This window comes from Argentina silus (assembly GCF_951799395.1).
Source record: "Argentina silus genome assembly, chromosome: 17".
Taxonomy (NCBI): domain Eukaryota; kingdom Metazoa; phylum Chordata; class Actinopteri; order Argentiniformes; family Argentinidae; genus Argentina; species Argentina silus.
Window position 1 is genome coordinate 9,405,131 of NC_139671.1, and position 13,925 is coordinate 9,419,055.

Here is a 13,925-nt window from a genome sequence, read left to right on the forward strand (position 1 = left end):
CCATTTTACACATTCATTTAAATCAACCATTCATTTAAATAAAGTCAAGTTATACCGTTCCCTTTAACTCTAGGTACTCATTCTGCATACATTTGATCTATTTAGAATCTATTCAGAGAGTGGGGAAGCTTGATGACAGATATCTGTGGTCACCTTGGTGTTGAAGCAGATAAAGCAGCTTTGAGGATGTGGAGTGGCTGCTCAAGGAACACCTCATGTTGTGCAGACGACCCCCTCTGCCAGACTTTGCCTGCCTCTTTCCATGAGGTCATCTCTGGCCAGGGAACTTCTGTGAGTTTATAGTTCTGCTAAGTGCCTCAAAAACCCAGACAGAAGATGGGCTTTTATTGCACTTCACAGCAACATATAAACACTGGTCTACACTGTGTTGAAAGTTGCTCTCCTGTGACTCTTGATGGTTTGTCCCGCAACATTAACCTATTACTAAAAGCAAAAAGTTGTAATTATATTAATTTAACATTAGTTACCTGCTGAAGTGAGGCCTTCCATGCTCTGTTAATTTTTTAGAACAAACTGGAGTGTCATATGGAAGTATTCGTAAACTCCGAAACAGATTCTAGTGTTGTGTTTGCAATGCTACAGTACCATTGTACTAGTTGTACCATTGCAAAGTACCAGTGGCATTAATCAAAGACCTTCTCACTAACTTCACATTAAAGTGTTTGATTATATTCCGCAGATGTGAGAGGTAGCAGCGCCAGCTCAAACGTGAGCCGCAGTTGCAGACCCCACAGTCCAGCGGACGCCTCAGTACTGTACGAATGGTATGCAAATGTGCAGAGGCTCATGTCTCTGGCAGCTCCCAGACAGCATGCTACAGGACTCTCCCAGTTTGAGCACCTGTGCCAACAGAATCGGCTCTGACCCCGAGAGGTGACTCCCCATCGCTTCAGGAGACAGACTTAAAGTTAGTCATGTCATGTATCCATAAGATAATAATGATGACACCTTCCTTTGCTAGTGCTTACAATGTACTGACAGGCACACCTTAAATCATGGATGGATACAGTTAGCGATTGGATTTGAACTAATCTTTGATCAGCCCTCTCTGTATCATTGCAATATTACATGCAATATTAATAAACCTCCATCATCTACGGGGTGCGTGGGGATGGGAAAGTGATCTGATACATTATTATGAGGATATGTTTGAAATTTTGCAACCATCAAAAATATTATCTTAATCTGCATACCTCTCTTTGAAAGGTCCAGATCAGGGAGGCACTTCAAAGGCTCAGAATCAATAAAAGCTGAGAGGAGCGAGCCTATCCCACCCCTAGTCATCCCTTTCCAATTAAATACCAGAACTGTGCTGATGAAAAATACCAGAGCTGCACATAAATGGAACTTCCTTCAATCTTCTGAATGTATCAACAGTTATGTGCCGTTATTGCCAAAATGACTCCATTTGTTTCAACCAAATGTAATTCATGGAATTGTGAACCTCCATGTTTTGTCTTGAAATGAATAAAGCCTCATTGTCAACCTCATTGTCAACTGTCAACCCACTGTCAAATGTTCTCTAACCATCAGTGGAACACATTGTACATAGTTAAACAGCAAGTCATCAAAAGCAACAATATGTCTTTCCATGTCTTGTCATATTGCCTACTGTATTTTTCAGTTTTCAGTTGCTAAGCGTAAGTACCTACATGTTCATAGCTACAACAAGTAGCTTAGATGATTCATACATTAAAGTGAGTTTAAACACAAATGAAATAATCTCCAAAGCAGTTAAACAAACGCTGATGATGATGTGTTTCCATATAGTTAATAGGTTGTGACCTGATGATCGTAGCTTGTACAGACGTGTGTACTTAGCAATTAAGCTTTATGTTCAGGGTTCAGACGAATGATTCAGGGGGAAAATATCTGAGGGGAAAAAGTGGTGCGCAAATGGGTCCGATGAAATGAATTCTCAATTACCCATGAATGTAAGTGGCACACTGAGTGACTACTCAGTAGCCTGCTCATTTTCTCCTGAATAAATCCCCACCGTTGAAGTAACTTTCCAGATTCTCTTTTCTGTTCCTGATCCCCTCCTCCCTATATTTTTTTTATTGTTCAGTTTGTCTGTGGGTATTGTTGAAGAAACATGAATTGTGTGCAAGAATCAAAATGTCATTATGCTGTTCTAGATACTGTTGTGAATGCCAAGACAATTAATATCTATTATTATCTCTTGTGCTTCAGTGGAACAAATGACCCAAGACAGGAGCAATTTTTTAAATTTTCAGTAGTTTTATTGAAAAATGCCTCTTCTGTTTCAGAAATAAATAAGAAAATAAGGCTGTGGAATTCACAATTTGCAGTTAAAACATGAAGCAGCAATACCATATCCATAGTCTTGCACACAAATTCCAACTGCATTAGATATTGTTAAAACAACAATGACAACAACTATATTCTGATTAAAAAAACGTACTAAATATACACCACAGACATGCAATTCCACCTTAGTAAAATCAGCTGTGAGTTGATATAAGAAAACTGATAAATATTTAGTCTAAAGATACAAAATGGAAGCCATGTTTAACTGCAGTATTGAAGTTGAAAACTGTTGGTACAGTAGACATTGAATAAATGGCCATTTTTCAAAGAAGAAAGAGGGCAACAATATGAAACAGAAATAAAACGTGTGTGTTTTATAATTTTTGGACATTTTTGGATGAACTGTGATTGAAAAAAAGAGGCTTTTGCGTTGGATTATGAACAAACATTTTCTTTCCAATACCTTTGAATGTTGGTTTTGTTATGAAGAGTGCATTGTCCAACACTGCGATTTGATAAACACTTAATGCAGATATGTTACAAGCTAAAAACACAATAGGGAAAAGACAGCAAGCTCACATATTCTCATAGAATAATTTCAGGTTTTGTTTTGCTCCCCCTCCCCGCAAAAAAAGATGAATTCACATATGCTTTAAGGTACTTCCAAATAAAGATGAGGTATCAAACCCCTTTTTGTATAATGTGCATATCCCTTAATGACACAATATGTGAACACAGCAACAACAAACACATGAAGTACAAAAAAGAACATCCTCCTTTTATGATGCTATCCTTTTGGATTCCTTTGTTGATAGTGACCTCTTTCGACGCTCGTTTTGTGAGACCTCGTCCTCTTCAGGCATTTGGACTACGTAGGTATCAGGCTCAGGTGGATATGGGTCTGGTTGGAAATAGTGTTTTGCCAATTGAACATGAGTGTAATTTGCAGAGTCTGTCTCAACATGCACAAGAAGTATAGTTGTGTTCTGTCAGACTAGGACATGCTGGTGAAATGACACAATTGAGTGGAAGTGGTCATACAAAATCTAAAATGTCATTGTCACTGATAAAAAGGGTTTGTAAACAGTTCAGTGCATTTTCTTTATCTCTGTGATGTTAGTTAAAATGATAGCACAGTATGAGTGGTGGGTGACTTCGTTAACAAAATCATCACTGGCATTTTGCTGCAACTCATTCATTTACAAAATATCAACAAAATATCAAAAATCAAGTAAGAGTTCAACCACCAGCCTATTTATACGTTTGGGATTGTGATGCTAGTCCTCAGAACATACAGAGGTACAGCTGGTTCTATAAGAATAATACTACAGCAAAACTAAAATCAGAAAACAGAAGAATGATTCTTAGATCTACTACTGTGAACAGACAGAGAAATACTAAACCTCCAGGGTCACATGTACAAAAGGCAGGTGGTTTAATATGGCCCTGAGCAGTCTCATCAGTCTCATGATGGGTACATCACTTCTAGGGACATGGTAGAAAAAGAGGCATTCATGTTGGCATTCAGCAAGCAGCAGGTTACAAGGCACAAGCTTACTACAGGTGTTAAACTAAATTTAGTGGATGTGATTCAAATATAATTTACAATTAGTTTATTTACAGATCCTCAGAGTAACCATGTTAACGTTGTTGTTGTTTTTTCTGCTACAAATCCACCCTGTTAGTATTTTGTTTGTTTTTGTTTTGTTTTTTGTACATGCTCCTCCACCCCGATAGGTCTTTGTCTGTTCGTTCTTTGGCTTCAAGATGCAAGCAGGCCACTACGTTGTTGCCATCACCGTTGCTTGTTTGTTCTAGTTGCTCTAAGTTGTTGTTAGTACCAGTCCTCTTTGTTGGTGTTTGTTTCCACATAGTTTGTTAATCATATCCTTGGTGGTTATCCTCTAGAGCTCTAGAGCGTGTGAGCAAGTATCTCAGTAACAGGACTTTTTTTCAGGAATTCAAAGTGAAAGCAGCACAGGCGATTTAGAAAGCTTACTATTGTGAACCTGAAACAGGTCAAACAGAATGTTAGGTGTCAATTAGTATCGGAATATTCATTGTTTTTCTCTAAATATTATCAAATACAATTGAAATGATGACAATTTATGTACGATAGTTAATGCAATTTTGTCATCACTCACTTATGTTATTCAATAACTCGCAGACTATGAATTTCACACATGCTTTTTTCCTCATACATGCATCTCATGCAGTCATATAGAGTATGATGTCATGCCACCTTTCCCTTTTACGCACCTCTGTATCCTTGTCCATTGTAAGGAATGCCGACACACTGGGAAGAGTCGCAGTAGCCAGGAGGGCCAGGTGGTCCTCTAATACCTGCCATACCTTGGCGCCCAGGAGGACCACGCGGTCCAGAGGAGCCTGGTGGACCTGTGGGGCCAGTTCGAGTCTCGCCTGGTGGGCCTGGGAGAAAGAAAACAAACAACCAATCAGATCTTATCTGAGTGTCACTGCCCTCTGATCTCAATTGGAATCATACAAGTAGAAGAACTGGTAACTGCTTCTGCCACAACATTTGGAACATTCAATAGTAAACCGAAGGAAAAACTTGTGGTTTGCTGATCCTTTTCCCCTCCCTCCGTTTTGTCTAGACATTTATAAAGCTAGCTTGGAAAGGTTCCCTTACTCTCAGTCTCATCCATAGCCCTCTAAGTCCTTTAAGCATGTGTTGTGAATGACTCCATGAGAGGAAGACCTTAACACACCAATCTGATTATCCCGTGAACAATGACTCACCATCTCTAGCTCCCCCCTTAATCTGCTGGGCTATTCCTTTTCCCCCCATTCACAAATTCTTTCCAAGTCTTGACCTTGTAGACCTAAGCAATGGCATGTTTTTTCCCTGCTCCCCTTGTTGAAGGCCAGCTTCTGGAGCTTGAGTTAAGCATACTGTATTACAGTGGGGTTGGATGGCTGTATTAGCTGTGCTACTCTACAGCCCCTGGCAGGATGACCTCATGTTGTTGTTGGATGGCCTGATAGGCAGTTTGGCTGGAGTAGCAGCTCCATTAGGGGGTTAAAACCATTGGGAATCCTGTCTGCTCTTTGGTTTCAGGACTCCGTCTAGGATCTATGTCAGCACATAGACCCTATCACTGACAGCATCTCATTATTGTGGTAAAGTTTTACAAAGCCATGACGGGAATGGAGCCTATCTGTTTGGAACAACTCTTTTGATCTTCTCCTTTAGCAACTGCTCTCATTTGTCTTCATTTGAAATGTGAAATGTGTTGTGGGAGGCCATAGAGTTCAGAAAATGGCCTACAGTGGTATATTGAGACGCAGCGATTTGTGTTTACCCCAGTGTGGATAGAAAATGGATTTCAACATCTGTGTGTATGAGTGCCTCACACAAAAGCAACATAAATCCCGCAGAAGGCAGGGTGTTTAACTGGGAAAACTCTGGAAAGCAGTGATGGTAATTTATTAAGCACAGCTGCTTGCCCAAGCTCAGCTTCAGACAACACCTCTGAGCTGAGTTTAGCCTGTTGTTATGGCAAGAGAGCTCGAACTGCGTGGAATGGTTTCCTTGTCAATGAGACACCAGCTATAGTAAGACATTTGGATGGAAATTACCCCCATTAGTTCAAGTAACAATTTATTTCCCCTAATTCTAATAAAGAATGTGACGCCATGCTGAGTAATCAGTGAAAGGGACGGGTATTGACCTTTTAGACTGAAGTGTGATGCAATGTCAATAGAGGGACAATGGATTATTATACAATAGTTCTTGAATGGAATGTTGTGTGAAACTAACCAGGTGGTCCTCTTTGTCCTCTTTGTCCAATTGCTGAGGTTCCTCTTTCTCCCTTCTCTCCTCCAATGCCTGTGAGAAAACATAACACACAGAATCCCTCACAAACAGACTGAAAGAGAAAGACCTAATGCAACCACTATGGCCACAACAGGATATAGTAGAAGAAGCTCATGGGAACAATATTCATATTTCCAAAACCACTGAAAACCGTCTGAGGGCAGACATATGGAAAGACACACAGAAGTATAGAGCCACTCAGGCAAATGGAATAAGTTAGCTTCTGGGAAAACTCCATGAAGGATTCATTAAACACAATCTTTAGAAGTTTCAAATCTTCAGAAAAAGCCCTGCCATTCTTACCACCACGATAACTCAAGTTAGGCTGACTGATATACAGCTTTATAAGTCCACAGAAAGGAACATTTTAAGCCATGTCTGACAGGCCAATTGATACACAGACTACAGTATGCTGTTAGTGATGGACACCCAGGATGACATACCTGGATCTCCCTGTCTTCCAGGTAATCCAGGACTTCCAGGGAAGCCATTTCTGCCAGTCTGTCCGGGCTCTCCACGGGAACCCTGACTGCCAGGTAGGCCAGGAGGTCCGGCAGGACCAGGGCTATTGTTGTTGCGGTAGCCACTGGGGATCTGGTTCAGCATCGAATTGACTCGACTCATTTGTCCTGAAACACAAGAGAGAAAATGAACACTGAGAAAACAGCAGATATTTTTTGAATGAGAGAGAGCCTGTTAGGAGTCTGGTTTTCCTGTGGTGGTAGAACTGTTTCCAAATGTAATGCAGGGAAAAAAAGCCCACTCACCATTTACTAGCTGCTCACAGACTTGTCTGGCAATGGATCGCATCATGTTCTGGGGAGCAAAGTCTCCCTAAAAGCAGAGAGGTGGGCTTACTTGTGAATATACTGTACATGACTTATTGAGACTTATTGAGAATAACAATAAGGGTTCATTTTGAAATGTTACTCACTCTCTCTCCCTTGTCTCCCTTCACACCAGTGGATCCCTGAAAAAACAGAATAGACATTGCCAGTGCCATCACACTGCATACACTATGTGCTACAATAAACATACATTACCTCATCTGTGTATAGCATACATTTTGAGATTAAGTGAAAACAATGCTTACCGGAGAACCAGTGTCACCAGGCTTTCCTGGTGTTCCTGCACCCCCATGCATTCCAGGAGATCCAGGAGGTCCCTGTACAGCAAAAAAAAGACAACTGATTTGTTTTTACTGTGTACTATATCATCAGGAAAGAGCAGTATAGCTACATTTCTCTTTCACAAATATAAGAAATAGTGTTGAGTCAATGAGGGTACCTCAGAACACACAGGACTACACAAACAGATAGTAACGTAACCCTTGACCCAAAGCAAGCTGGCTAATGTTTTCCACTTGTGGACCTGAACAAATATGTTACTCTAAATTAGTAGTGTGTCTGCACATACCATTGGTCCTGTTGGGCCCCTGGGTCCAACTTGTCCCTCCTTTCCTGGGGGTCCCTGCATTCACAAGACCATAGAGTTGAACATTCAAGCACATTCAATGTACTGTACAGTGCATTATCAGTTAGTCTTTGGTACATTTACTCACCCTCACTCCTCCTGGTCCAATTGGGCCTATGGTTCCAGCTGACCCAGGTGGACCCTGGGAAAAGAAGTAAAAATAACCCACTTCAGTGCTTGAGTTTTTTCCTCACATCCAACATTAGCACAGGTCATCTACCTTTGACCAACCAACTCAAACCAGTTTGTTTCATCACCAGTTTTCCGCATGTCCTAACAGTAAATCTCCTTTTATTTCTCATTTGCTCCAAAACCCTGCTCACTTTTTTTATTGTCAATCCTCTCTCGCCTTTGATGCTTTGGCATAAGATTTACAGGGAACATAATATATTCCAGATCCGTTTTATTGGCCATTATAAACCAGGGCTGCGTACTCTGCAAGTCATTAAATGCATGTTGCTATAGCATCTGCTCCAACATAGTCACCTGCAAACACTACCCACAATTCACTCAAGAGTTGAGTTCACCAAGGCTATTACAATGGAATAAACAATGATACACTTTAACTCAGGTGATCAAATCTCAAGGGTCTTGTGGCATCTATACAGCAACACTGAATTCTAAACTGAGGCAGTATGTTTAGAGTTCCATTGAACATGGTTCTCAATTCTGACTCAACATAAACGTTTACTTGCGGACAAGATTTAAGACAAGAGTGGCTTCTCTTTTTCATCTGAAAGACACACTTCTAATAAGGTTGGATACATACACAGACGCCCCTCTTTGAATGTGGAGGGGGTTCAGAAGGTTTTGCATTTGGTTGTGGCTGTGTCTATAAACAGGTTTAATGAGGACCATCTCTGAGTATCTTTAGTGCAGAAGACTCTGATTGGGGACACATGGAAGTGCATTGTTATTCTGAACAAAGAAAAAAGCTAAGTCTGGAAACCATTGAGACTTCCATAATGTTGTCAATATAGATTACTTGGAAGCAGACTCAAGTCATTCACCATTATGTTCTGAGTAGTAATGCCATCGATAATAAAGTTTAGATTCTTGGTACTGTATGAGACAAATCCGTTTTTTTATATAATATATAACTCCATGAAACCATATGTTCCATTCTTTATCGCCTCATCAGCCCTATAAATGCCTCCGAACACAGCAACTGACACACAGATGAGGAGATAATGTGGACAGCAAGCCTCTGCCTAACCAGCACTGTATATCAAGGTGATTTGTTTTCAACTCACTTATTCTTAACTTCAAGAGAAATTCAATCCAAATTGTTGATCTCAACCTGTTGTTGGTTACTGCCTCTTTGTGAGTCCTCCTCATATGAAATATTGTCTGTTGCGTGCCACATGGAGAGAGGCCAAAGTAGTAGCATAACTGTACACTGTGAATTATCCCCTGGTTTCCTGTTCAAACCACAGCTCAGGCTCCTAGCCAAAGCAGCACTCACTTTCTGTCCAGGTAGCCCAGAGTCACCACCATCTCCTTTTGGTCCAGGGCGGCCCTGAAACAGTGGAGAAACACACAGTAAATGATGAGACAGAATACTTCCTGAACACTCAACAGTTAATAACCTTTCCGGTGACAGTTATGAGAAATGTGCCCTGCCAATAAATGTCTTTGTATTGTCCAAGATAAACACAAGTGTGATGAGGTTTTCAGATATGTGGAAGTGTATTGGTATTGTTTTGTGGAGGAGTCTGGGTGCATGTCAAAGGAGGAAATCCCAATGCTGATTTATGTAGTTTCATTGAGATTAGGTGGTTTACAGGCCTCCGATATCAAGTCTATCCCTAGACATGAAGGAATGCAAGCTCAACAGGCCTCTGCCACAATTACTCCACAGCTTGTAAATTCCTTGCACAATAAATGGACAAAACCATCCCTACTTGGTGTGTTGAGGCATTGTGGGATTTATTTTGTAACCGCTGAAAACTAGCTGTGCACAGCGCCTGTGGCTGGGGAGGGGGGTGTTTGTGTGTGTGTGTGTGTGTGTGTGTGTGTGTGTGTGTGTGTGTGTGTGTGTGTGTGTGTGTGTGTGTGTGTGTGTGTGTGTGTGTTTGTGTGTGTGTGTAAGTTCAGTGTGAGACTCACGGCTTCTCCTGGAATAGACAGCCCGCTGGGTCCTTGAGGGCCAGGCAGACCCATAGGTCCTGGCACTCCCATCTCTCCACGCGGTCCAATTGGACCCTGTCAGAAAACAAAGACACAGATAAGAATCAATTGGACCTGGAAAGAATTATTTGCTATTGATATCTCCCAAGTTCCTGAAATAGGCTAATGTTGCAATCTCTGGAAGAAGTCACCAGAAACTGTGGAATGCTGAACTGTCAATCCAAGACTCCCTCCATTTCAAGAAGACTTACACACGTTCAATAAGTGGATTCAGGTGTGTTTCTCCCACTGAAAGCTCTTACAACATAAACAGTTCTTAGCTTTAATCAAGCGCAGATAACTTCTATTGCAGATTCCAATATCCACATTCCACAAACTATGTCAAACCTGTTGACCACTTTATGGCTCCACTGCCTTATGACTTTAAAAGGTAAACCCAGCCCCACTAAAGAGGGGAATATGAGAGGGGAGGTTAGTGAAGTACTTACAGAAGGCCCAGACTCTCCTCTTTCACCCCGAGGACCTTTGCTACCTGGTGCGCCCTGGAGAAGGAAGAGCATTTGTCAAATGAACACAGCAAGACAAAGAGGAGAGCTCTGTCAGCTGTCAGAATGGATGGTCCCTCCCTGGGGCTTCATGTTCATAACATGTAGCCCACTGTAGTTTACTTTGGCTCACCTTTCAAAGAAAATGGGATACATTTTATGGGGCAGTATAAAGTTCTCTATGAATAATGTGCCTTTGGGTAAAATGTTCGTAAATCCATAACAAGGTGAAAATATATATATATGTATATAGGGTTAGGGTAACCCTAGTACCAGTCAAAAGTTTGGACACACCTTATCATTCAATGGTTTTTCTTTATTTTTTATTATTTTCTACATTGTAGATTAATATTGAAGACATCAAAACTATGAAGGAACACATATGAATTATGTAGTAAACAAAAAAGTGAATATGGTTTATATTTTAGATTCTTCAAAGTAGCCACCTTTTGCTTTGATGACAGCTTTGCACACTCTTGGCAAGGTGTGTCCAAACTTTTGACTGGTATTGTGTGTGTATATATATATATATATATATATATATATATATAAAACCCCATACAGTAGAGAGAGAGAGAGACAGAGAGAGAGAGAGAGAGGGAGGGAGAGAGAGCAGTACAGCAGGTCTGGCCTTACCACTGGTCCCTGGTGCCCCTGGGGTCCTGTGCTCTCCGTGGTACATGTACAGGAGTTGGGGAGGGATGGGCATTTGGACTCGTCTCTCTAATAGCAGAGGGAAAAAACAGAGCAGAGTGGTGAGATGAGATCAACAGGAGGATTTGGGATGAACCAGAGATGACATCAATCTGAATCTTTGGGTGTGTCCCAAGAGATGATGCTTAAGCAACAGGTAATCCTCTCTGCCATAGTCAGTCAAGCAGAGGCAAAGTCAGGAGATACCACAGTACCATATAGTGCTAGTAGTCTACTGTATCTCTCTACATAAGCAAATAGTAGTAAGTCAAGGGAGAAAATAAAACAGATTATAGTTTAGTTGTTTTATTTAAATCGAACAATATTGAAATAAAACAACTAAATCAGGCAACTGTCCTTGCATGCAATGGAACAGTGTGGGAGAGCATGAGCAAACATTAGTGTACCCATACTTGCAATCAAAATCAATTTGGGTTTCCAAGTGTGGTTGTTTAGCTCTTAAAAGTTTCAACAAAAGCTGCCTTTATATGTTGAAACTGAGCGTGTTCTTGGATATCTCCATTGGGACTGAAGTGAGAAACTCCAGATTGAAACAGGGCAAAGTCCAGGGTCAAAACACCAGAGCCTGCAGCAGAGTACAGTACATTAACAGCACCCCATAAAACCAGAAGCAGGAGTTATTGTTGACGATGTCTTGACAGCACTGCATTGTTTGTGTTTGTTTTGTTTTGTTCTGATGCCCTTTACCCACCACCTCCCAGCCTACTCCTGGGGCGGTGGGGAAGGATTCACAGGACTCCAAATCAGCGACACACTTTCCTTGACAAGGGCCGTTTGAAGCCGCAGCATTGTCCCTTAACTCTGAGACTGTAATTACCTCCAACTAGGACTATAACATATTGTGCCTTACAAACATCCATTGGGGGTTTTCCAGGCATATACATAATATAAAAAAACAGGTGGCTCAAAGGTTTCCTCAAATGTATAGCCTAAATAATTAACTTTCCCCTTCATCTGCCAGAAATTTACTTTGTGTTCAATAAACTTTTCTTTCCGTTGTGCCTGACATCTGCATAGGGGAGGACATCTGCATAGGGGAGGACAACTGCATAGGGGTATTTAGAGTCAGTTCCTAATAATGCCATTCCTCACTGCTTGCAATTCACTTTTACAGAGCCTGAGAAATGTGCTGAGCTCTCTGTCCATGCACAATGTTACCGTTGGGAAAATCAGATTGCAGTTTTACTGCATCTGTTATTTGAGTTATTAGAATACCATTACAGTCCAGCTTATAAAAGAAGTTTTCTATTGTTCCCATGTCTCCAGATGATACATGTCCTAAAGCAAAGATATGCATTTGTTTACTGCCGTGTTGAAAGATGAGACAATCAACAAGCATGTGTCTAATACACAACACACACACACACACACACATGCATGTACATGCAGACACACGCACACAGGCAATCTCTGCCAGGGACCCTAAAACTGGGCTCTCTTAGGCATACATCAAGGCCCCCTCTATGAGAGGGAGGCCCAGCAGGTGCCAGTAGGTCTTAAGAGATGGATGAGTAGAGATCCTTACAGACTGCTCATAGCTTCTTATGTGAAATGTTAAGTTGTTACGCCCTGCCCAATAAGGAAGTCCACTAAGACTCTTCTTACCATAGATGGAAGGTCACAACATCTGTCTCTGCTCGACCAGCCCAAGCTGCAGACAATATCGAACATCTGGAGCTGGAACTGTGAGGAAGAGAAAGAGACAGTGTTACAATACATGTGTCTTTGATACATCCTCTGCATCCAAAAATATGAAAATACAAAAACAAAGACAACGCAGAGCGACCACAAAGCATCAAATGAGGAAAATGAAGGCACACTCCACTTGGGGTGTTGGGGTGCTTCCAGGCCTCCTGGTGTCCTACAGTAATAGCACACAGATACACAGGCACAAAAACTGACCTGAATACTTGTGCGTTCTCTAGATCCTCATAAAGATTTGCTCTAGTGTCTATTCACTTACAGTTGCAGATTGTCCTTTGGAGCCGATGGACTTGGACATTTTGCCGAGGACTTGATAGCCGTCCATGGATGTGTTTCCAGCAGCCTTAATCTCTTTGTCCGCCACCTCTTGGCAGTCGAGGTTCAGCTTGACACTCGTGGGGGAAACAAGAAGGTGGAGCTGCAGACAGAGGAGGATGGAGAGTTTATTGAGACATTCTTTCTTCTCAGACCAAATCTAGTGTCTGCTTTATATCCTGTAACCTTTGCATTCACAGAGTTATCTTGGGTTGGCAACAGAGCAGAGGAGTTGAGTGCACTGTACTGTATGTAGATGTGCTAGTTCCTCCCCTGATGTGTTGTTTATCGATGTTTCCATCTATATACACTCCATAGTTGACCGTTAATTACATATAAATCATAGCATGCACATCATGGGTAAGATGAATTCCTTCTCATTCACTTGTGGTGATGAGGTTATAGTGTATATGTGGTGTGATGTGGTGTGGTGCAAGGATGAGTCTTTCCACCACTCCATTACACAGAATCAATGTATACACTATGGCGCTAGTCCTGACTCAGATCTACCTCACCACATCTCCTGATGATGTCGTTCTATGGTAGACCGTAAGAAGTGCTCCCTTACACTCTCCTTCTCTACGCCAAGCTTTCCAAGGCAGTTGCTGTTCTGGGGAGTTCAACTGTAGCACAGTAATCACATTCTTACAGGCAAATGTTACTGTACAAAGCCCTGAAGCAGCCTGGGAGCTCTGGCAACCACATACAGCATTGTGGTCAGAATCCTTGGAAATGTACAACTATATTTAGCCGACCACTGATGGAGGAAACTCACATCTCAGGCTTCTGGGACAGACTTGCAGACGGTGTAACATGCTCAGCAATTTATGGAAACATTGAGCTTTCTTCCACAGGAAGGGGGTAAACAAGGTAAAAAAAAAAAACCTTCACTGAAGCAAGTCAGATTACTA

The 13,925-nt window shown here is 41.5% G+C and overlaps 1 protein-coding gene across 1 annotated transcript in view; it reads right to left on the bottom strand.

Annotated features, from left to right (window-relative positions):
* Positions 1–3,069: 3,069 nt before the first annotated feature.
* col12a1b (collagen, type XII, alpha 1b) overlaps positions 3,070–13,925 on the bottom strand; it is a gene marked incomplete at its 5' end in the record, with an annotated part of 59,865 nt that continues 49,009 nt past the window's right edge. Inside the window, 15 exons of the mRNA XM_083688497.1 lie at positions 3,070–4,301; positions 4,552–4,722; positions 6,077–6,145; positions 6,577–6,762; positions 6,901–6,967; positions 7,068–7,103; positions 7,227–7,298; positions 7,550–7,603; positions 7,695–7,748; positions 9,072–9,125; positions 9,716–9,811; positions 10,225–10,278; positions 10,918–11,004; positions 12,601–12,678; positions 12,959–13,117. Of these exons, the coding sequence (XP_083544623.1) occupies positions 4,291–4,301; positions 4,552–4,722; positions 6,077–6,145; positions 6,577–6,762; positions 6,901–6,967; positions 7,068–7,103; positions 7,227–7,298; positions 7,550–7,603; positions 7,695–7,748; positions 9,072–9,125; positions 9,716–9,811; positions 10,225–10,278; positions 10,918–11,004; positions 12,601–12,678; positions 12,959–13,117 (1,248 nt within the window). The 3' untranslated portion in view covers positions 3,070–4,290. The remainder of the gene's footprint in view (positions 4,302–4,551; positions 4,723–6,076; positions 6,146–6,576; positions 6,763–6,900; positions 6,968–7,067; positions 7,104–7,226; positions 7,299–7,549; positions 7,604–7,694; positions 7,749–9,071; positions 9,126–9,715; positions 9,812–10,224; positions 10,279–10,917; positions 11,005–12,600; positions 12,679–12,958; positions 13,118–13,925) is intronic.